The sequence below is a fragment of the Oncorhynchus gorbuscha genome, linkage group LG01 (assembly GCF_021184085.1).
Source record: "Oncorhynchus gorbuscha isolate QuinsamMale2020 ecotype Even-year linkage group LG01, OgorEven_v1.0, whole genome shotgun sequence".
Classification (NCBI taxonomy): domain Eukaryota; kingdom Metazoa; phylum Chordata; class Actinopteri; order Salmoniformes; family Salmonidae; genus Oncorhynchus; species Oncorhynchus gorbuscha.
In genome coordinates this window covers 29,816,641-29,840,247 of record NC_060173.1, presented here as the reverse complement: position 1 = coordinate 29,840,247, position 23,607 = coordinate 29,816,641, and the positions used below count along the sequence as shown (strand labels likewise).

General features: G+C 42.3%; 1 protein-coding gene across 2 annotated transcripts in view; it reads left to right on the top strand.

Moving 5' to 3' along the window:
- Positions 1-145: 145 nt before the first annotated feature.
- Positions 146-23,607, top strand: part of LOC124004088 (genetic suppressor element 1-like) — a 39,711-nt gene continuing 16,249 nt past the window's right edge. The window contains exons 1-3 of one of the 2 annotated variants that reach the window (XM_046312946.1): positions 146-270; positions 14,995-15,171; positions 15,758-15,960. In XM_046312946.1, coding sequence (XP_046168902.1) covers positions 15,030-15,171; positions 15,758-15,960 — 345 coding nt within the window. In that variant the 5' untranslated portion in view covers positions 146-270; positions 14,995-15,029. Of the gene's footprint in view, positions 271-13,924; positions 14,063-14,994; positions 15,172-15,757; positions 15,961-23,607 lie in introns of those variants that run through there. The other variant, XM_046312905.1, reaches the window with a different exon arrangement.

The window sequence follows — 23,607 nt, the reverse complement described above, 5'->3', positions numbered from 1 at the left end:
CTGCAGCCGTGTCTCTAAGGGCGTGTCCATCTGAGCAGGTGCTTGCCCTCCCACTCTCTGCAACGAAGACCCGCCTCTCGATCGTGCAGCCGGAGCGAGCGAGAGAGAGCGAGAGCGTGTGTTTAAGTGTGTGTGCGTGCGTGTGTGTGTGTGAGGCGGTAGCTGTTTCACACATCACTTTCATTTGAGTCTACGCCAAGGAACAGCGGTAGCCTATGGATATGTTTCTATACTGGGATTCATTTAAAAACGAGGATTTGCATGTACGTGGTAAGTAGCCTAAAGTCATTGAAGTAGTATATGGGCGTTTAGTGTCCCCCCTCGTTAATTTATGTTGTAGTCCTACGTGTGAAATATGTGTTATCGCTCGAGAAGTTCATTAAATCAGATAGAGGGACAGATACACACTGCTGATGATGACTCGGCCGTCTTCATCTCTGCTCTTCATGTAGACTAGGTTACCGCTGTGTGCTTTGTCTGTAGTGAGGGGATGGATCTCTCTCAATCTCTCTCGCTCTTGTTGTGTTTTTACATTATTAATTTAATACCCGGGTATGATTATATTATAGAATTTAAGTCTAGACTAACCTATTGTCTATAATAGCTTGTGTGTAAATGTTTGCTATGGAAGTTCAAGCAAGACGTTTTGTTTAACCGTGTGGTTGGAAAGGCATTGCTCCATGAAGACTATATACGCATCAGGTTATATGTTACATGAGTTCGTCTGTAGATAGACGGGACCTTTAACAGCACCACTTTGTTTATCTGAGTTAATGCCACTGGCCTCATACAGCGGATCACGTTGCGTTGTGTGTAGGCCCTACACAGCCCGCAGGTGGAGTTCACAGACGCGCATGCACGCACACAACGGTGTGCCATGTGCTGCTGAGCTGGAAGCAGCTGTGTAGGGGGTAGAGTTGCCTACACTAAACAAACAACAATTCTGTCCTCTTCTGTTAAGGCTCTGGGGCCTCATTTATGAACGTGGGGGGTATATGGTGACGCTCTTATTCCTAACAAAAAGGTAGATAAATATAATACCAAGACGCAATAATTTGCCGTTAGTGAGAACAGCGAAAATCGATTTATTTTATATTTGCATTCAAACAATATTTGAAATAATAATATTGGTATTTAATTTCCTTGATAATCGCAGAATAAATTCCTCACCTTTTCCGTCGGTGATTGTTTCATACTGGAGAAATAGCCTATAGGCCTACAAGTGAAGATAGGCTACCATTCGTCCCGTCTCTCACTTAATAATTAGACCCACTTCACAGTAGTAAATAGATTAAATAGTTCAAGTATTTTTCTCTATTCATCCGATCCGAAGCGCGGTTTAACGGTAGAACAGAGGTTCGCCCTTTCCGTTGGCATTGTAGGCTACATCTTAATACTGTAATGTCACATTTAACTAGTAGACAATATTTCATTTATTATCGCACAGCAATACCGTAGCCTACCCATTCTGTCAAATATCTTACATAAACTACCAGTCATTTTACTGTGCTGGCAGAATGTTTTAATCTTTAGCAGGAGTGTATGCTGTATCTGTAAAAGGACTGTCCGTTTCTGAACCAGAAAACAATGGCAAATTGAAATGGACCTATCAGCAGAACGTTTGAATTCAACAATGTTTTATTTCGACTTTTCCCACAACCTAAATATGATGGACTAAATTGTAGGTCAGAAAATTTGTAGGTCAGGCTATTCCAAAAAAAATACAATTAGAGTATTAACAGTAGTTACAATTCTATTTATCTTGTGTTTTTGTTCTACTTTACTTTTTTAAATAGTGCTACTGATATTCATTACTGCATTGTTGTGAAAGAGCAAGCAAAAAAGGCATTTCACTGTACTTGTGCACGTGACAATACAAACTTGAAACTTGATACATAGGCCTACTCAATGATGTAACATACTTATTAAGTAAAAAATACTTTAAAGTACAGCTTAAGTAGTTTTTTGGCATATCTGTATTTTACTTTACTATTCATATTTTGGACTACTTTGACTTTTACTTCACTACATTCCTAATAAAAATGTGGTACTTTTTACTCCATACATTTTCCCTGGTTCCCAAAAGTACTAGTTACAATTTGAATGCTTAGCAGTACAGGAAAAAGGTGTAATTCATACACTTATCAAGAGAATGTCCCTGGTCATCCCTACTGCCTCTGATCTGGTGTACTCACTAAACATAAATACTTCATTTGTAAATTATGTCTGAGTGTTGGAGTTGCCCCTGTCTATAAAAAAAGTAATATATATATATATATAAGGAATTTGATGTATTGCATTTATTTATACTTTGAGTACTTTTTCCACCACTGTACTTAAGTACATTTACAATCTGATACTTTTAGACTCAAGTAGTATTTTACTAGGTTACTTTTACTTGAGTCATTTTATAAGGTATCTATACCTTCATTCAAATATGACAATTGAGTACTTTTTCCGTCTCTGGGCCTAATTCAGGGTTAAAGATCAGCTGTTAAATTTGACTGTAAACTGGTATTATCAGCCAGGTCACCCGTTATGCAAGTCAGTATACGATGTCCATCCGTGTCTGAGGATGTCGGGAGATGACATGGAAACCTGCCACTAGGGGCAACAGTGAGCACTGTTACCTTCAAGTAAGTTTCAGTTTTGCTAGGGCATTGTGGACAGGGATGGCGGATGGGTGTAGGTATCTGCCTCTGGTGACAAAGTTTGCATGTTAGAATCCAGGATAGAATATTGTTTTTGAGATTTTAGTTTTAAGCCTATCCCAAAAGTTAACTCTACCTTAACCATTCTGAGTTAATAATGCCTAACCTTAACCATTCTGAGCTAATAATGCCTAACCTTGACCATTCTGAGTTAATAATGTCTAACCTTGACCATTCTGAGTTAATAATGCCTAACCTTGACCATTCTGAGTTAATAATGTCTAACCTTGACCATTCTGAGTTAATAATGTCTAACCTTGACCATTCTGAGTTAATAATGTCTAACCTTGACCATTCTGAGTTAATAATGTCTAACCTTGACCATTCTGAGTTAATAGTGTCTAACCTTGACCATTCTGAGTTAATAATGCCTAACTTTGACCATTCTGAGTTAATAATGCCTAAACTTAACCTTAAACACTCGGAAATTTGACGTTTGGAACAACATCAACATTTTTGTTTGAGAAACATGGATGAATGTCTAATTCTGACATGAAACTATGAGAGCTTGTTGGTATTATAAATCCTGATACCTAGGCTATATCTATTTGAAATGTTTAATATCATATCTATTTACTAGGATACTAGGTCCAATTAAGTAGATGCACATTGTAATTTGTTGTGGTAAATATAGCCACAAAGGTTGAGGAATATATTCTGCAAAGGTTATGAAAATTAAAAATTATGTATAATTTTAAATTCTAAAAATCAAACACAGATTTTCACTCTTCTCACTAATGGTAAATGGTTGCATTCTTGTTAATATATTTTCCTATTTTTAGCTTTTTGATTAATAATCTTTTCATCATATCCCCCATTTTCACAAAATCCTTACGTGCCAGCTTGCAATGCAATATTTCAACCACTAGCAGATGTGTGTACACATGGCCTACATTTTTTTGCGGGGAGGTGAACACATTAAGTACATTTTTTATAAATGCTAACTTTTGTGTGTAAACTGGCGCACTACACTGGTCCTTCACCTTTCACTTCAATTAACAAAACAGTATAGGCCTATTCTATTTGAATCCTTACCTTTGCACTTTGATTTGGTATGATAATGATTGATTTACAAACTATTTACAAATGGTAAACAAGTGAAATAATAATGATTTATAAACAGATAATAAGCATACCATCTAATACATTGTTCTAGTTATGCTTTATAGCTCATTATTCAAATCAAATACAGTACCAGACTCGCTTCCTGTACCTTTTAATACTCTCTGTATTAAACACCTGTCTGTGGGGAGCGGTTTGTGTGTGGAGACAAGATGAGGATGATTCCACTATAGACTGCTGAGATACAGACAGTCAGTCCTAGGGCCTAAGGCTGGGTTATACCAGGTGGCTAACCACTCTGGCTAGACCACAACCTCCTGAGAAAACACTACATACATACATACACACTCAGAGAATGCGAGAGAGCGAATATAGCACCGTTTCATAAGATCTCTCCTAATCCTGGAGACCATAAGAGAAACAGTGAGATTGCTGACAAACTGCCCATTGAAAGGTTTTAATCTGTTATCTTCCCTCAATGGGAGACTCCAGGAACAGTCATATCACAACTCTACAACTTCCCCTCACCCTTCATTGCTCTCTTCTTCCCTGGTTTATGGTTAATCTGGGTTAATTGCTCAAGGGCACATGAAAAGATTATTCACCTAGTCGGTTCAGGGATTCAAACCAGCAACCTTTTGGTTACTGACCCAACACTCTTAACCTATCTCGTCCTTTCCAGATCAGTGTTCAAAACAGAAGATAAACTTGTCAGGGAAAGAGGATGAGGAAAGGATGCGATTCAAAACTATTTGGACACAGCCTCCTGTTCTGATGATTGGCCAGATATCCATGCAGGTCCCTTGTGGGTCATGTTTTACTAGCTTTCTATCCTCCCCTCCCTCACTTTCTTTCCTCCCCGCTCTCTCTCTCTCTCTGTCTCTCTCTCTCAATTCAATTTCAATTTAAGGGCTTTATTGACATGGGAAACAAAGCAAGTGAAGTAGATAATAAACAAAAGTGAAATAAACAATACAAATTTAACAGTAAACATTACACTCACATAAGTAAAAAATAAATAAAGACATTTCAAATGTTATATTATGTCTTTATACAGTAGTCTTTATACATAGGTAACCTTTTCACATGTACCAACACACGGGTGTGATCATTCTACAGGGATCCCTGTAGCGTACGCTCCAACCGGTGTGATCATTCTACAGTGGTCCCTGTAGCGTACGCTCCAACCGATGTGATCATTCTACAGTGGTCCCTGTAGCGTATGCTCCAACCGGTGTGATCATTCTACAGTGGTCCCTGTAGCGTACACTCCAACCGGTGTGATCATTCTACAGTGGTCCCTGTAGCGTACGCTCCAACCGGTGTGATCATTCTACAGTGGTCCCTGTAGCGTACGCTCCAACCGGTGTGATCATTCTACAGTGGTCCCTGTAGCGTATGCTCCAACCGGTGTGATCATTCTACAGTGGTCCCTGTAGCGTACGCTCCAACCGGTGTGATCATTCTACAGTGGTCCCTGTAGCTTACGCTCCAACCGGTGTGATCATTCTACAGTGGTCCCTGTAGCGTACGCTCCAACCGATGTGATCATTCTACAGTGGTCCCTGTAGCGTATGCTCCAACCGGTGTGATCATTCTACAGTGGTCCCTGTAGCGTACGCTCCAACCGATGTGATCATTCTACAGTGGTCCCTGTAGCGTACGCTCCAACCGGTGTGATCATTCTACAGTGGTCCCTGTAGCGTACGCTCCAACCGGTGTGATCATTCTACAGTAGTCCCTGTAGCTTACGCTCCAACCGGTGTGATCATTCTACAGTGGTCCCTGTAGCGTACGCTCCAACCGGTGTGATCATTCTACAGTGGTCCCTGTAGCGTACGCTCCAACCGATGTGATCATTCTACAGTGGTCCCTGTAGCGTACGCTCCAACCGATGTGATCATTCTACAGTGGTCCCTGTAGCGTACGCTCCAACCGGTGTGATCATTCTACAGTGGTCCCTGTAGCGTACGCTCCAACCGGTGTGATCATTCTACAGTGGTCCCTGTAGCTTACGCTCCAACCGGTGTGATCATTCTACAGTGGTCCCTGTAGCGTACGCTCCAACCGGTGTGATCATTCTACAGTGGTCCCTGTAGTGTACGCTCCAACCGATGTGATCATTCTACAGTGGTCCCTGTAGCTTACGCTCCAACCGGTGTGATCATTCTACAGTGGTCCCTGTAGCGTACGGTCCAACCGGTGTGATCATTCTACAGTGGTCCCTGTAGCGTACGCTCCAACCGGTGTGATCATTCTACAGTGGTCCCTGTAGCGTACGCTCCAACCGGTGTGATCATTCTACAGTGGTCCCTGTAGCGTACGCTCCAACCGGTGTGATCATTCTACAGTAGTCCCTGTAGCTTACGCTCCAACCGGTGTGATCATTCTACAGTGGTCCCTGTAGCGTACGCTCCAACCGGTGTGATCATTCTACAGTGGTCCCTGTAGCGTACGCTCCAACCGATGTGATCATTCTACAGTGGTCCCTGTAGCGTCCCGCTCCAACCGATGTGATCATTCTACAGTGGTCCCTGTAGCGTACGCTCCAACCGGTGTGATCATTCTACAGTGGTCCCTGTGTGATCATTCTACAGTGGTCCCTGTAGCGCTAGCGTACGCTCCAACCGGTGTGATCATTCTACAGTGGTCCCTGTAGCTTACGCTCCAACCGGTGTGATCATTCTACAGTGGTCCCTGTAGCGTACGCTCCAACCGGTGTGATCATTCTACAGTGGTCCCTGTAGTGTACGCTCCAACCGATGTGATCATTCTACAGTGGTCCCTGTATCATTCTACAGCTTCCACGCTCCAACCGGTGTGATCATTCTACAGTGGTCCCTGTAGCGTACGGTCCAACCGGTGTGATCATTCTACAGTGGTCCCTGTAGCGTACGCTCCAACCGGTGTGATCATTCTACAGTGGTCCCTGTAGCGTACGCTCCAACCGGTGTGATCATTCTACAGTGGTCCCTGTAGCGTATGCTCCAACCGTTGTGATCATTCTACAGTGGTCCCTGCACCGTATGCTCCAACCGGTGTGATCATTCTACAGTGGTCCCTGTAGCGTACGCTCCAACCGGTGTGATCATTCTACAGTGGTCCCTGTAGCGTATGCTCCAACCGGTGTGAGTAGAACGCTTATTTAGAACGGCCAGTTTCGATTGACACAACAGTCAGCGTTTGAGATGGCCACACTGTTTTCAGAAACTATTTACACAAACACAGTCCTTACAAAGTTTTGTCCAGAAAATGAGCAGTTTATTTTTGGATGCAATGTTCAGATATTCACAGAAGTATCTACAGCAACACAATCATCCAAACCGGAAAAAGATAGGCTACATTTGTCCGAGCGCTAACTGAGGAAAGATTGAAGTAATACAAGTGGTCATATTTGTAGAACTCTTGCCGAAAAACTACAATATGAATTAGCTAATAGAAATTACTATTTAGAATTCATCACATCACGGGTAATAATTGAGTAAAACACTCTCTAGAAATCGAAAGTAATCTGACGATGGGTAGTTTCAGCACGCTGCCATGCTTTTCCCCCCTCACAGAAACCAAAGATAATAAGGGGAGACAAGATGAGTTTGGTCTGTTTATAGTATGGGGGGAAGGGGGGGGGGGGTGTTGTCCACCATCGTTCACATCCCACCATTCATTTCCGGAAGCCCGGAACCCTAACTCACCTCATTTTGTTATAACATCTTTGGTCCAACAGACGATTACGTGAAACCCAGAATGCATTGTATGTCAACAAACATGGCTACACATAGCTGGAATTAGCTTAGCTCATCATAATCAGTACAACCTTCAAAAAAGTATTTTACACACATAATATGTGCCCATTACAATCTATGCAAGAATCGGAATGCATGATTTGTCACCGGTAATTGAAAACATGTGAATAAAACAGTAAATATATAAATAATTACCACACAAAACATTTTCTGATAGTGATTTATTGAAATAAATTACGCGTGCCGGCAGTCAATTACGTAGCCTCTCACTCCCACTCTGAGCCATTCAGTGTGTTGTTAATGTATGTAGCTAATGAGCTAAGCTGTAGAATTAGCAATGTCTTTTAAAAGGAGACAACTCACAAATGTGGAAATTCTGGAGATTTCTGAGTATGAAAGTCAGGAATCAGATTCTGACAGTGAGGAGCTGCCCCCCAACCTTGTAGCCATTGAGAACCCTGAATTTGAGGATCCCTTGTCCACTGAGGAAGTACCAGGTCACATGAAGATGCTGGTAGTGATGGAGGCAGACGGACAGTGGATGAAGTACAGGAGCACCACACCCATCGGCGCCCATCCACTGGGGGGTCGTTCTGCTGCAGACAATCCCCTACGCCTCACTGCGTAGCATTTTCCCTGCAAAGTCCCTCAAACTGCTGCTCAAGGTAGTTGCACACAGAGGCACTGCAAAGTCTGCCTGTCTGGCACCAGGAGAAGTAAGCAGAGGAAGTTGACAAAATACATGTGTTTAGCATGTGATACACCTCTATGTATTTCACCATGCTTTGGGGAGTATTATATGCTCAAGCACTATTGAGCACATCTGCAGCAATTAGTGACTGACTGACCTGACAGGTGACTTGACAGGTGACCTGCCATGATACTATGCCTTGCCTACTATGCCTTGCCTATGCCTACTATGCCAGTTGTTGTTCAGTCACTGCATGGATATTAAATATTAGTTATGCGTATTCAGTTTTTCCCCCTCTAGTAAAACAAGATGTTGTTGAACTAACCACCAATACAGAAATAATATAGATGACTATTACATATTGGCCTGTGATTTCTTGCTGTGTTTTCATCCAGTATAATTCTAGCCTAAAATGACACAACAAATCTAACTGCCTGTAGCTCAAGCCCTGAAGAAAGGATATGCGTACTCTTGGTACCATTTGAAAGGAAACACATTGAAATTTGTGGAAATGTGAATTGAATGTAGGAGAATATATCACAATATATCTGATAGAAGAAAATACAAGAAAAAAACAACCAGTCTTTTTCTACGGCCATCTTTGAAATGCAAGAGAAAAGTCCCAGTTCTAGCCATCACTCTGGATGTAATTCCAATGGTGTCCACAAGATGGCAGCAGTGTATGTGCAAAGTTTCAGACAGATAACTTATGAGCTTTCTCCATGACATTTAGTGTGAAGTCACCCAGGTACATTTGGACAAATTGTGAAGGAATACTTTGCATTCATATTTTATTTTTCTGCAAGAATATCGTCAAATCTGTATATTTGGACTTTGATTTCGCTTTTCCAGTATTAGCTGCCATTTTATAAGTTCAATTTTTGCAAAACAACCAGTTTTCATAACTTCATAACTCTGAATATTCTTAGAATTTTTGTCCAAAAGGAAAAGGCATGCTGTCGCAAAAGGTTAGCACCTACATTTTGCGACAGACACAAGGTTTCCGGTTACTCCCGTAAATCCAGTTCATTGGCTATCTAGCTAGCTTTGTTTGAACCCGATTGGTGCTGATGTGACAAAGATACAGTCGATCAAATGAAGACCGGCTGCGTCATTGTCATACCATGAAGGCATCGCTCTCTGACCAAATATGGTGTCCTATAGGATATACTACACCCCTAATGATATAGTGAAGTCTGGTTACGTTCTAGGATCTCTGAGGAATAGATATGAACGTGATTTGACCGGTTGAAACAAGGTTTAGGGTTCGATTTTCACAAATTCCTTTCTTTGCAAATTGAACGAGTGGAAATACAAAATTGATCGTGCATGCTATATGGACCTTTTTAGGATATGAAAAAGGATTTTATCTAACAAATTGACACCACATGTTATTTCTGGGGCCCTTTGGATGATAAATCAGAGCAAGATTTCAGGTTGTAAGTACACATTTCACTCAGAGGTGAATTTATCAAACCTATCGTGGTGAATAAAGTGTTTTGTTGTTAGGAGCTCTCCTCAAACAATAACATGGCATTTTTTGCAGTAATAGCTACTGTAAATTGGACAATGCAGTTATATTAACAAGAATTTAAGCTTTCAGCCGATATAAGACACTTATATGTACCAAAATTAGTTGTTTCTCTAAAATCTGCAGATTCATCTCTCTGTAGGTGATGGCTTTGTTATGGAAGGTTTGTGAATCGCTTCCTTTTAGGTGGTTGTAGAATTTAATGTCTCTTTTCTGAATTTTGTTAATTAGCGGGTATCAACCTAATTCTGCTCTGCGTGCATTATTTTGTGTTTTACGTTGTACACAGAGGATATTTTTGCATAATTCTGCATGCATTCTCAATTTGGTGTTTGTCCCATTTTGTGAATTCTTGGTTGTTGAATAAATCGAACTTAATATGTTTCCCTAAATGTACATATTTTATGTGAGGATAACCAAAGATAGAGAACATTGAGTGATTGAACTAATTAGAATTATTTTAATCTCCTTACACTTCCTATCTTATCACATGGCTCTGTTTTTAGTGCGTTGTGGGTAAATTCAACATTTGAAAACTTTGTGATTGTTTTACACAATGTTGCATGTTTGAAGATAGAAAAGAATACTTCTAAATAGTAGTATTAATCAGTTTGTTGTGCCATGGGGCATAATGGATCATGTTGAAAGGATATCCAAAATGACAGGCAAAATGATCATCAATGATGAGACGACCCATTGACACATTTCCAACTTCTAATGCCGCTGTAAAACCTCTACTCTGACCGCCAAAATGGGTTAAACTGGCAAATGGTCAAATACATAAATTAATGAAAATACACCAGAAGAAGTGATCTAGACAGGATTTGAAACACCAAAATAGTGTTTTCAACCTTTTCTGGTAGGGCTCCCAGTCCCTGTCAAGAAGTTGCACAACACTTGATTAAGTGGTGATACAACATACCGTGTCATGTTTCAAAACATCTCAGGATGACGTGTTTCGATACTCCAGCAAAGTTAAGGTTTAGTCTCCTTTGTGTTGGTAACAGATCAGTTGCCACTAGTTTTGCTGTTACAAAACACTTCATTTTAACAGTGCACATATTGGTGGGGGGTTTAAATACAGGGTGGCGGGTAGTCTACCACTTCCATTTTAGCAGTCACTCTTATCAAGAGTGACTTTCAGCAGTGAATGCATACATTTTCCCTTTACTGGTCCCCCATGGGAATCAAACCCACAACCCTAGCATTGTAGCACTATGCTCTACCAACTGAGCCATACAGTATTCAAACTAGGTCGCTGGTACCTCAGCTGACAAGGTGAAGTATCTGTTGATGTGCCTTTGACCCTCATTGTCTCCAGGGGCACCGTACTACTACGTCTGACAATGAAGAAAGCCCAGTACTGCCAGAACTTTGAGGGTTTACCTAATAAATGATTTGGACTTTATACATGGAGTGTGCCACTCTCTTTGTTTTTATAGCTTCCAGTTTATTCACCGTTATTCAGCACCTCTACACTAAATCATTTTCTCTGGGTGTGTGCCAGCTCATGCTTTTTATTTGACCTTGTAAAACAACACATTTCACTGCACCTACAGTATCTTGTATATGTGACAATAAAACATAAATATATGTTTTTATGTTTGCACTCTATTTTTAGTTATCCACTAGTATATCGTTTTTGCTAACATGCTACTGTAGATGTACTAAACCCTACATTTCCTCAGCTGCTCAGCGTTGAAGATGCTAGCTGGCAGTGTTGTCCCTGGAGATGAGATGATTAGGGCCATACGTTGTGTGATAAATGATACACAAATACTGAGTCAGCAGGTAGTGTGTGTGTGCATTTGCGTACGTGTGCGTTTGCGTGCCTGCGTGTGTGCGCTTAAGATGTCAGTGTAACTGACATCATTATGTTATGTGATTGTGAGGCTGTTAACTCAACATATTAACATTCCCCATGCACACACACGCACACATTGTACTGAATGATGTTATAGACATGTTTACAAGGGTTGTAAATGTGTTTGGCTCAGAATCTACTCTCTAAGTCAGTGGAACATAAAATACTCTGCCAGCTACTGTATAACACTGACATAGAGGGAGGAGGGATATCTGTTAACAGAGGAGTGAGATGTGTTTACAGAGGAGAGAGATGTGTTTACAGAGGAGGGAGATGTGTTTACAGAGGAGGGAGATGTGTTTACAGAGGAGGGAGATGTGTTTACAGAGGAGGGAGATGTGTTTACAGAGGAGGGAGATGTGTTTACAGAGGAGGGAGATGTGTTTACACAGAGGAGGGAGATGTGTTAACACAGAGGAGGGAGATGTGTTAACACAGAGGAGGGAGATGTGTTTACAGAGGAGGGAGATGTGTTTACAGAGGAGGGAGATGTGTTTACAGAGGAGGGAGATGTGTTTACAGAGGAGGGAGATGTGTTAACAGAGGAGGGAGATGTGTTAACAGAGGAGGGAGATGTGTTTACAGAGGAGGGAGATGTGTTTACACAGAGGAGGGAGATGTGTTAACACAGAGGAGGGAGATGTGTTAACAGAGGAGGGAGATGTGTTTACAGAGGAGGGAGATGTGTTAACAGAGGAGGGAGATGTGTTTACAGAGGAGGGAGATGTGTTTACACAGAGGAGGGAGATGTGTTAACACAGAGGAGGGAGATGTGTTAACAGAGGAGGGAGATGTGTTAACAGAGGAGGGAGATGTGTTAACAGAGGAGGGAGATGTGTTAACAGAGGAGGGAGATGTGTTTCCAGAGGAGGGAGATGTGTTAACAGAGGAGGGAGATGTGTTTACAGAGGAGGGAGATGTGTTTACAGAGGAGGGAGATGTGTTTACAGAGGAGGGAGATGTGTTAACAGAGGAGGGAGATGTGTTTACAGAGGAGGGAGATGTGTTTACAGAGGAGGGAGATGTGTTAACAGAGGAGGGAGATGTGTTAACAGAGGAGGGAGATGTGTTAACAGAGGAGGGAGATGTGTTTACAGAGGAGGGAGATGTGTTTACAGAGGAGAGAGATGTGTTAACAGAGGAGGGAGATGTGTTTACAGAGGAGGGAGATGTGTTTACAGAGGAGGGAGATGTGTTAACAGAGGAGGGAGATGTGTTTACAGAGGAGGGAGATGTGTTAACAGAGGAGGGAGATGTGTTTACAGAGGAGGGAGATGTGTTTACAGAGGAGGGAGATGTGTTTACAGAGGAGGGAGATGTGTTAACAGAGGAGGGAGATGTGTTTACAGAGGAGAGAGATGTGTTTACAGAGGAGAGAGATGTGTTAACAGAGGAGAGAGATGTGTTAACAGAGGAGGGAGATGTGTTTACAGAGGAGGGAGATGTGTTTACAGAGGAGGGAGATGTGTTTACAGAGGAGGGAGATGTGTTTACAGAGGAGGGAGATGTGTTAACAGAGGAGGGATATCTGTTAACAGAGGAGGGAGATGTGTTTACGCTCTGTGTTTGTCTGTGTGTGTGTTCCATTCTCTTCCGTGGTGTAATGACAGGGCAGGAAATAACACACATATACACTGTAATTGCTTGTTCTCCAATCCTAATGACACACACACGCACACACATTCACACACACGTGTACACACACACACGCTCACACACACACACACACACGTATACACACAAACACAAATACAGAAATACACACACACACTTCAGCTTTTATGAGCTGAGAGGGCAGAGCAGGTGCCACACAGTGTGTGTGTGAGAGACAGAGAGCGGAGTTGTTTCTTGTTTATACCGTATGTGTCTAAAGTGCTGGGCTGTCATGTTGTCCACTCTAAACACTTCACCGTCCCTCGTCAGCCCCTGTCCATCCTGGCCACGCATAGACTCGGGTGATAGGTCACTGTCAGGGCCCCTGCAGCAGACAGGGCTGATGGGTGGAGACAGAGTGATGGATGAAGTTTACCTCTCCTCCTCCCTCCATCCTCCTCCTCCTGAGGGGGTAAGAATGAGGGGGAGAAGAGGGGAGTGGAGGTATGAGAGGGACGGGGTAGACAGAAAGGGGGAGTAGGAGAAAGGGGGAGAGAAAGCGAGAGTAGGAGGGGTATAGAGAGGATAGAGATAGAGAGGAGAGGAAGAAAGATAAGGGAGGGGGACAGAATGAGGGAATCACGTGACAGTGTAGCAGCTGCACAACTGAGAGGGCTGTTCCTGGAGGAGAGAGAGAACGACACAGAGAGAGAGAGAGAGAGAGAGAGAGTGAAAGAACAAGAGAGAGTGGGGCGAGAGAGAAGAAATGAGAGGGAACGTGAAGAAGAGTGAGCGAGTGTGAAAGGGAAAAAGAGCGTGAGGGAGAGAGAAAAGATAATGCAAGCAGGAAGAACACAGAGCCAGCCGGTGAGTGTGTTTGTTTGTTGTATGTCAGTTTGTATGTGTGCATGGTGTGTGCATGTGTGCGTGTGTGCATGGTGTGTGTGTGTGTGGTGAGCATGTGTATCAGTGTGTATGTGTTTGTATGAGAGAAAAAGAGACACTGAGTGAGAGAGAGAAAGATAAATGAGCCAAAGAGAACATGGAAGGGAAATATGTGTGTTAGAGAGTGTGCATGTTTGTTTTGCTAAATAAGCATGTGAGTGAAACCGAGATAAACAGAGAGAGAAGAGGGTAAAGGAGGGGGATAGGAGAGAGATAGAAAAGGGTACAGGAGGGAGAGAGAGAGAGGAGAGAGAGGATATGACGATGTCTCAACAAACAGGCAGCCGTAAGGATCAGAGCCTTTGCTGTGTGAGTGTGTGTGTGTGTGTGTGTGTGTGCCTAGGTGGGGGTGGGGCAGTATATAGCTGTATGTGGGTCACTGGGAGGGCAGTGGGGGAACACAAATTATGTTAGAATTGTGTGTGTGTGTGTGTTTGTTAGAATTTTTGTGTGTGTGTGTGTGTGTCATGGCTCTGACAGACTAACCCGACCTCTGACCTGATACTTCACCTCAGTGTCTGCTCTTTCCCCCTCTCAGAGCTAACACACACACACACACACACACACACACACACACACACACACACACACACACACACACACACACACACACACACACACACACACACACACACACACACACACACACACACACACACACACACACACACACACACACACACACACACACACACACACAGCCTCTCAGTAGCTCCCTCGCTTTCTCTTTCCTACACAAACATTGCTGTATTACAATAGAGAAGAAATATTCTTCTCCCTTTCCTTTCTTTCACTACCCTCCTGTCCCTCATTTAACTTTTTTGTCCACCCTTCCATCCTCTCTATCTCTCCAGGTATGAGCCATTAGTCAAAGTTGCGGTCATTAGGAATGATCTCCACGCCAACTCGCACCACGGCCACGGTCAGCCCTCTCACCCCACTAGCCAATGGGAGTGCGGCTGCTCAGTCTGCTCACTCTGGATTCGCTGCCGCCCTCCGTCAATTGGCCAAACAGGCTGAAGATCCCAGAGGTGAGCACTGTGACCCCGCCTCTCTCGTCTTACCTCAGGAAATCAATAACATCTATTCTATTCACACCCAAAATCCATCCATCATCTACAGTCTCCTCCCTCCTACCCGCTCACGCGTCCCCTCTTTCCTTTACATCGATCTGACATCAGATTCATGTCCAACCGTGCTGCTATTGTGTGTTTGTGTGTGTGTGTGCATGTGTAGGTGTGTGTTTGTGTGTTAGCTCCTAATGGAGGTAATTACCCACAATTACACTCTCCCTCTCTTTCCTTCTCTCTCACTGCTTCTCACTGTATCTCTCACACTTTCTCCTTATACTCTCTCCCTTATACTATCCCACTCTCTTCCATTTGTTTTTCAGGCATCACTCTACCGTGCCATCTCGCTCCACACTCATTCCTCTCGGATGAGCCCCATTAGCTGCTTTTGTGTGTTTTGATTAGTGTTATGTCTCGTTTTTACAGTAATGGCTTTCTGATGGCCTTTCTACCTTGCTATTCCTCTCTCTTTCTTTCTCGTGCGCTCTCTATCTATTCAACTCTCTCTGTCACTCTCTCTTGTTCTATCCATCCATCCCTCCCCTAGGTTCTTCTCCCAGTAGTGAGTCTTCAGTCTCCTCTCCAGCCACCTGTCTCAGTAATTCAGTCACCACTCCTAAGAGGGGGTTGTCAGGGCCACTCCAGACCTCAAGTGGGGCAGACAGCCTTCCCTCCACCCCTCCTGGAGTCACCATCGTCTCAACTCACAGCAAGACCAGCAACATTCTCTGGATAGGAGAAGGGCACCAGGTAAGAAGAAACGGTCCCGCTTTATTTGAAGTGCATCTTATGAAGGCTTTATAAAGCACTGCATAGATGCTTCACACATAATCTATAACTGTATATCATGCTCTATAGAGATTCATAATGTGGCAGAACTGTGTGACATAACCATCCATTTAGTTGTTCACATTCATTGATCCTTTATAAAGAATCAAATACGTTTATAGATGATTTGTCACCCATTTATGTGTTTTGTATTTGTTTTTAGTATGGATCCCCATTAGGTGATTCCAAGGCAGCAGCTACTCTTCCTCTGGTCCAGCAAAATTAAGGCAGTTTATAAAAATTTAAAAAACCATTACAATACATTCACATATTTCACATATGTCTGTTCTGGACTTGTGGACTGTGAAAATACTTCTGGTGGCATGACTTGTGGGGTATGCATGGGTCTGAGCTGTGCACCAGTAGTTCAAAGAGACAGCGCAGTGTAATGCAACATGTCAATACCTCTCATAAATACAAGTAATGATGAAGTCAATCTCTCCTCCACTTTGAGCCAGGAGAGATTGATATGCATATTATTAATATTAGCTCTCTGTGTATATTGCCTCGCCTGGTTCACCAACTACTTCTCTGATAGAGTTCAGTGTGTCAAATCGGAGGGTCTGCTGTCTGAACCTCTGGCAGTCTCTATGGGGGTGCCACAGGGTTCAATTCTTGGACCGACTCTCTTCTCTGTATACATCAATGAGGTCGCTCTTGCTGCTGGTGAGTCCCTGATCCACCTCTACGCAGACGACACCATTCTGTATACTTCCGGCCCTTCTTTGGACACTGTGTTAACAACCCTCCAGGCAAGCTTCAATGCCATACAACTCTCCTTCCGTGGCCTCCAATTGCTCTTAAATACAAGTAAAACTAAATCCATGCTCTTCAACCGATCGCTACCTGCACCTCCCCCCCTGTCCAACATCACTACTCTGGACGGCTCTGACTTAGAATACGTGGACAACTACAAATACTTAGGTGTCTGGTTAGACTGTAAACTCTCCTTCCAGACCCATATCAAACATCTCCAATCCAAAGTTAAATCTAGAATTGGCTTCCTATTTCGCAACAAAGCATCCTTCACTCATGCTGCCAAACATACCCTTGTAAAACTGACCATCCTACCAATCCTCGACTTTGGCGATGTCATTTACAAAATAGCCTCCAATACCCTACTCAACAAATTGGATGCAGTCTATCACAGTGCAATCCGTTTTGTCACCAAAGCCCCATATACTACCCACCATTGCGACCTGTACGCTCTCGTTGGCTGGCCCTCGCTTCATACTCGTCGCCAAACCCACTGGATCCATGTCATCTACAAGACCCTGCTAGGTAAAGTCCCCCCTTATCTCAGCTCGCTGGTCACCATAGCATCTCCCACCTGTAGCACACGCTCCAGCAGGTATATCTCTCTGGTCACCCCCAAAACCAATTCTTTCTTTGGCCGCCTCTCCTTCCAGTTCTCTGCTGCCAGTGATTGGAACGAACTGCAAAAATCTCTGAAACTGGAAACACTTATCTCCCTCACTAGCTTTAAGCACCAACTGTCAGAGCATCTTACAGATTACTGCGCCTGTACATAGCCCACCTATAATTTAGCCCAAACAACTACCTCTTTCCCAACTGTATTTAATTTATTTATTTATTTTGCTCCTTTGCACCCCATTATTTTTATGTCTACTTGCACATTCTTCCATTGCAAAACTACCATTCCAGTGTTTTACTTGCTATATTGTATTTACTCTGCCACCATGGCCTTTTTTGCCTTTACCTCCCTTCTCACCTCATTTGCTCACATTGTATATAGACTTGTTTATACTGTATTATTGACTGTATGTTTGTTTTACTCCACGTGTAACTCTGTTGTTGTATGTGTCGAACTGCTTTGCTTTATCTTGGCCAGGTCGCAATTGTAAATGAGAACTTGTTCTCAACTTGCCTACCTGGTTAAATAAAGGTGAAATAAATAAATAAAAAAATAAATAAAATATCCAAGGGCCATGTTCTGAGCCAATTGCAAGTACTTTTTTTGTGGCAACTGACCACACGACTGAACAGTATTCCAGGTGCGACAAAACTAGGGCCTGTAGGACCTGCCTTGCCGATAGTGCTGTTAAGAAGGGAGAGCTTTGTTATGGACAGACTTCTTCCCATTTTAGCTACTGTTGTATCAATATGTTTTGACCGTGACAGTTTACAATCCAGGGTTACTCCAAGCAGTTTAGTCACCTCAACTTGCTCAATTTCCACATTATTCATTACACAATTTAGTTGAGGTTTAGGGTTTAGTGAAGGATTTGTCCCAAATACAATGCTTTAAGTTTTGGAAATATTTAGGACCAACTTATTCCTTGCCACCCACTCTGAAACTAACTGCAGCTCTTTAAGTGTTGCAGTCATTTCAGTCACTGTATTTGGTGACGTGTATAATGTTGAGTCATCCGCATGCATAGACACACGGGCTTTAAAATAACATCAAATTGACCATAAATACAGTGTAGACGCTGTTAATGTTGTAAATGACTTGTAGCTGGAAATGGCAGATTTTTTATGGAATATCTTCATCGGCGTACAGAGGCCCATTATCAGCAACCACCACTCCTGTGTTCCAATGGCACGTTGTGTTGGAGATAATTGCAAAAGGGTTTTCTAATGATCAATTATGCTTTCAAAATGATAAACTTGGATGATCTAACACAACGTGCCATTGGAACATCATTTTCCTTTTGGGGTTTTGTTTACGCCTACCACGCTACACCTTGGTCCGGTCATCCCACAAACGAGAGCCTTGGCGCACCAATCCCTTTAGCGGGATCATTTTCGTCAACATCCGCTGAATTGCAGAGTGCCAAATGAAAAATAAATGACTAAAAATATTTAATTTTCATGAAATCACAAGTGCAATATACCAAAACACAGCTTAGCTTGTTGTTAATCCACCTGGCGTGTCAGATTTCAAAAAAGCTTTACAGCGAAAGCAAACCAAGCGTTTATGTGAGCACAGCTCTCTCAGCAGACAAAACATTACAAACAGCTAGCAGCAAAGTAGATTGGTCACGAAAGAAAATGAAAAAAAAATGAATCGCTAACCTTTGATGATCTTCAGATGTTTGCACTCACGAGACTCCCAGTTACTCAATAAATGTTTGTTTTGTTCGATAAAGATTATTTTTACATTAAAAAAACTCCATTTGGTTGGCGTGTTTTGTCGAGTAATCCAAAGGCTCGTGCAGGTAACGACTGGCAGACAAATTCCAAATAGAATCCGTAAAGTTCATAGAAACATGTCAAAGTTTTTTATAATCAATCCTTAGGTTCTTTTTACAATACATAATCGATAATATTTCAACCGGACGGTAGCTTTTTCAATAAGAGAGAGAGAGAAAAGGTCTGCTCCAAACTGCTCGCACATGCAAAACTCTGGGGACTCACAGCTATCCACTGACACAATGTGATCATTCTCGCTCATTTTTCATAATAAAAGCCTGAAACTATGTCTAAAGACTGTTCACACCATGTGGAAGCCATAGGGAAAGGAATCTGGTTGATATCCCTTTAACTGGAGGGTAGGCATGCAATGGAACAGAGAGGTTTCAAAAGAACAGCACTTCCTGGTTGGATTTTCCTCAGGTTTTCGCCTGCAATATCAGTTCTGTTGTACCCATAAACAACATTTTGACAGTTTTGGAAACTTTAGAGTGTTTTCTATCCGAATCTGACAATTGTATGCATATTCTAGCTTCTGGGCCTGAGAAATAGGCAGTTTCATTTGGGCACATTTTTAATCCAAACACTGCCCCCTAGTCTCAAGAGGTTAACAAACCCGGACAACGCTGGGCCATTTGTGCACCGCCCTATCGGACTCCCAATCACGGCCGGTTGTGATACAGCCTCGATTCGAACCACCGTTTCTGTAGTGACACCTCAAGCACTGAGATGCAGTGCCTTAGACCGCAAAGCCACTCGGGAGCTCGCTATGATTGATAATGACAAAATCTGCACTGTCTAACTAAACAGCCCCCACAATCTTTTTATGAATGAGCCATCTGATTCAATGAATGATGGAGCTGAGTTGGCCTTTTTCCCCAAAATGTAATTGAAGGTGCTCCAAAGCTTTTCACGATCATTCTTTGTCATTTATATTTGTTTCATAGTGTAGTTTCTTCTTTTTATTCAGTTTAGTCACGTTTTCTCAATTTGCAATACATACTTATTTGCCATCCCTTTTGCCTCCTTCCTCTTAACCATACAATTCCTCTTCAATCCACGGGGATTTAACAGTTTTTACAGTCATGTTCTTAATGGATGCTTGCTTATTAGTAACTGGGATAAGCAATTTCATAAATGTGTCAAGTGCAGCGTCTGTTTGCTCCTCATTACACACCACAGACAAACACAGATTATTTACATCAACAACATAGGAAGCACTACAAAACGTCTTGTATGACCTCTCATACACTATATTTGGCCCAGCCTTTGCTACTTTGGTTTTCCTAGATATGGCTACTACATTGTGATCACTACATCCTATGGATCTGGATACTGCTTTCAAGCTCCTTTCTGCAGCATTAGTAAAGATGTGATCAATACATGTTGATGATTTCATTCCTGTTCTGTTTATAACTACCCTGGTAGGTTTACTGAGGTTGCAGGCACTGGTTACAGTTTGCAGCTTTTTCTTGAGTGGGCAGCTTGATAAAAGCCAGTCAATATTTAAATCACCCAGAAAATATACCTCTCTGTTGATATCACATACATTATCAAGCATTTCACACATGTTATCCAGATACTGACTGTTAGCAATTGGTGGTCTATAGCAGCTTCCCAACAGAAAGAGCTTTAGGTGAGGCAGTAACCATATTGCTTCAACAGTATTGTGGCTCTGAATATAAACAGCAACACATCCACCGTTGGCATTTCTATATTTTCTGTAAATGTTATAACCTTGTATTGCTACCACTGTATCATCAAAGGTATTATCTAAGTGAGTTTCAGAGTCAGAATATGAATGTCATCTGTTACTATCAAATGATTGATTTCAGGAACTTTGTTTCTTAAGCTACATATGTTAACATGGGCTATTTTTAGCACTTTTCTTCTGGGATGCTTGCTTGTTTTCATTGCTTTACTGGGAAGCTTAGCAGAAGTAGATATGTTCATGTTATGTATGTTAGTGCAGTTTGAGCTGCACACAGTGGAATTGCTCCTAGGGCACACCGCCCCAGTGCTAACAGTATAAATCTGGTTCATAGGAAAATGATTGCTGCATACAATATCTGTAGGATCAGTAGAGGCGTTCAGGGCAGTTAACGGGACATAAATTAAGTTACTTATATTGTGTCTACTGACACCCCTGGTGTAATGTACAATTGCTGAAGCATTATGACAACTCTGTGTCACAATGGTAGTGATTAGCTGAGCTGGGCTTGAGTCATTGATAAGTCATTGTCTCAATGCAGCCTTATAATGCTGTGACAGGATCCAGGAACCCAAATGACTTGAGTGGATCCCATTCTCCTTATAAAACGTGTTTTGTTTCCAAAAGGTATCGACATTGTCAACAAAAGTTACACGTTGAGCTGCAATAATCAAGTGACATCCTTTGACTCTGCTATCAGATAGGGGAGCTCCAGGCAACACAGGCCAGTCGGATAACGACAAGGCGGAGATGCATCCAGCAAGCGCGAACTGCGTCCAGCCACCGGCGGAGAGAATGTAAACATTCTACTCTGAGTGTTCCCCAGTTTCTTACATAGGCTGGTGACCTGCGTGATTAAGGAAGCCATCTCAAGACTATAATCCTGGGCAAGCAAACAATTGCCACATTGGAACGCTGAGTGATCCGGTTTGTTCCAAAACAAAGCGTAGTAGATACAGCTCTGGAACTGGTCATGTATTTCTCCAGACAAAGAGGGCCCCATTGGAAAACTCATCTGGTACCAACTTTGTTCGCTTGATGGCTAGAAGCTTAACGTCTCAGTCAAGCAGGCTTCAACCTGTCTGTTAAGCGGGATACCGGTATAAGAAATAGCGGTCCTAGCTGTTAAAAGCTAACCGTGTCGCGGAATCCACACAAAAACAAGTTCGGTATTTGTATTTAATGAATAGTGGTTTTGTTTTAATAAAAATTAGTGTTTCCAGGATACAGTGTTCCGCTGCACAATTTATGTAGTGCTTATGGAGCCTATATGAATGCTTTATGAAGCCTTCATAAGATGCACTTAAAATAATGTGGGAGAGAGAGAGAGAGTGAGTCACCCAGTGGACCCATACTGGAAAGAAAAGTGGTAGCTGTAAACACTGTCTCCTATGATGTTGTGTGTGTGTGCAGTATGCTGTGAATAGTGAGCTTTGTGTGCATTTTCTTGTGTCCCTTGTGTCCCAAGAGCCCTGTGTGTATTTGTGTTTGTATTTAAGATGGAGTGAGGAACTAGGCCCTCTAAACAATCCAGGGGTTAGCCCCCCGAGCTGCCTTTCTCCCCCTCACAAAGAGCAGTCTGTCTGGCTCGGCCTCCTACCCTAGGGTTCCTATTCAGAGAGGGGGTAGTGGAAGAGAGAAATAGAGAGCAAGGAGAGAGAGGGTTAAAAGAAGAGGAAGAGGAAGGAAGAGGCAGGGAAATGGACAGAGTGTGGTAGAGAGAGAGAAAGAGAGAGGGGGGGTATAATCAGAGGGAGTTGAACTGAGTGAAAAAGAAAGGGGGACAGGGGATAGAGGAAAGTAAGTATGAAGGAAGTTAAAGTGGAACTGACAGCATTTTAGCAACATTAGATCTTTGTAAAAATCTGTTCATATACATCCCCAGGAATAATATTTTTATTTTTTAAAACATTTTCTGACAAGCAAGCACTTAGATATGGTCATTTCCACATTTTCAAAATTCTTAGGCATCTAGCCATATAGAGTGGGAAAGCCTGTCGTTCTGCCCCTGAACAGGCAGTTAACCCACTGTTCCTAGGCCGTCATTGAAAATAAGAATTTGTTCTTAACTGACTTGCCTAGTTAAATAAAGGTCAAATTAAAAATACATTTAAAAAAATAACATTCTTAAAATATAGTGGTAATCGCAACTGACCTAAGACAGGGACTTTTTACTGTATCTAGCAGGTATTGCAAGTTCATAAATTCATCAGTTATTCTGCACTCTCAGACGAGAGTGCTCTGAAATCGGAGTAGATAGCCAGAGTGAATTTGCAAATGCAAGAGATATGCTAACTGGATAACAGTCATTCAAGTTCTTGCTAGCTAACCAAATGACACCTGCATTTCTAGCTGTCTATAGCCACCGAAAAACAATATGAGGGGAAAAAGTCAGTCACTCACCCACTCCTACAATGACATGACATGACGTCCTCCTAGCAGCTAGCTATCTGGCTAACATGAGGCTCAGTGTTTTTAGCTTGCTACATAATTAGATATGCTAGTCTATTAGCCATGGTATGACTGACTTGTGATCATTGCTCTTGCTAGTTTACATTTACATTTACATTTAAGTCATTTAGCAGACGCTCTTATCCAGAGCGACTTACAAATTGGTGCATTCACCTTATGACATCCAGTGGAACAGTCACTTTACAATAGTGCATCTAAATCTTAAAGGGGGGGGGTGAGAGGGATTACTT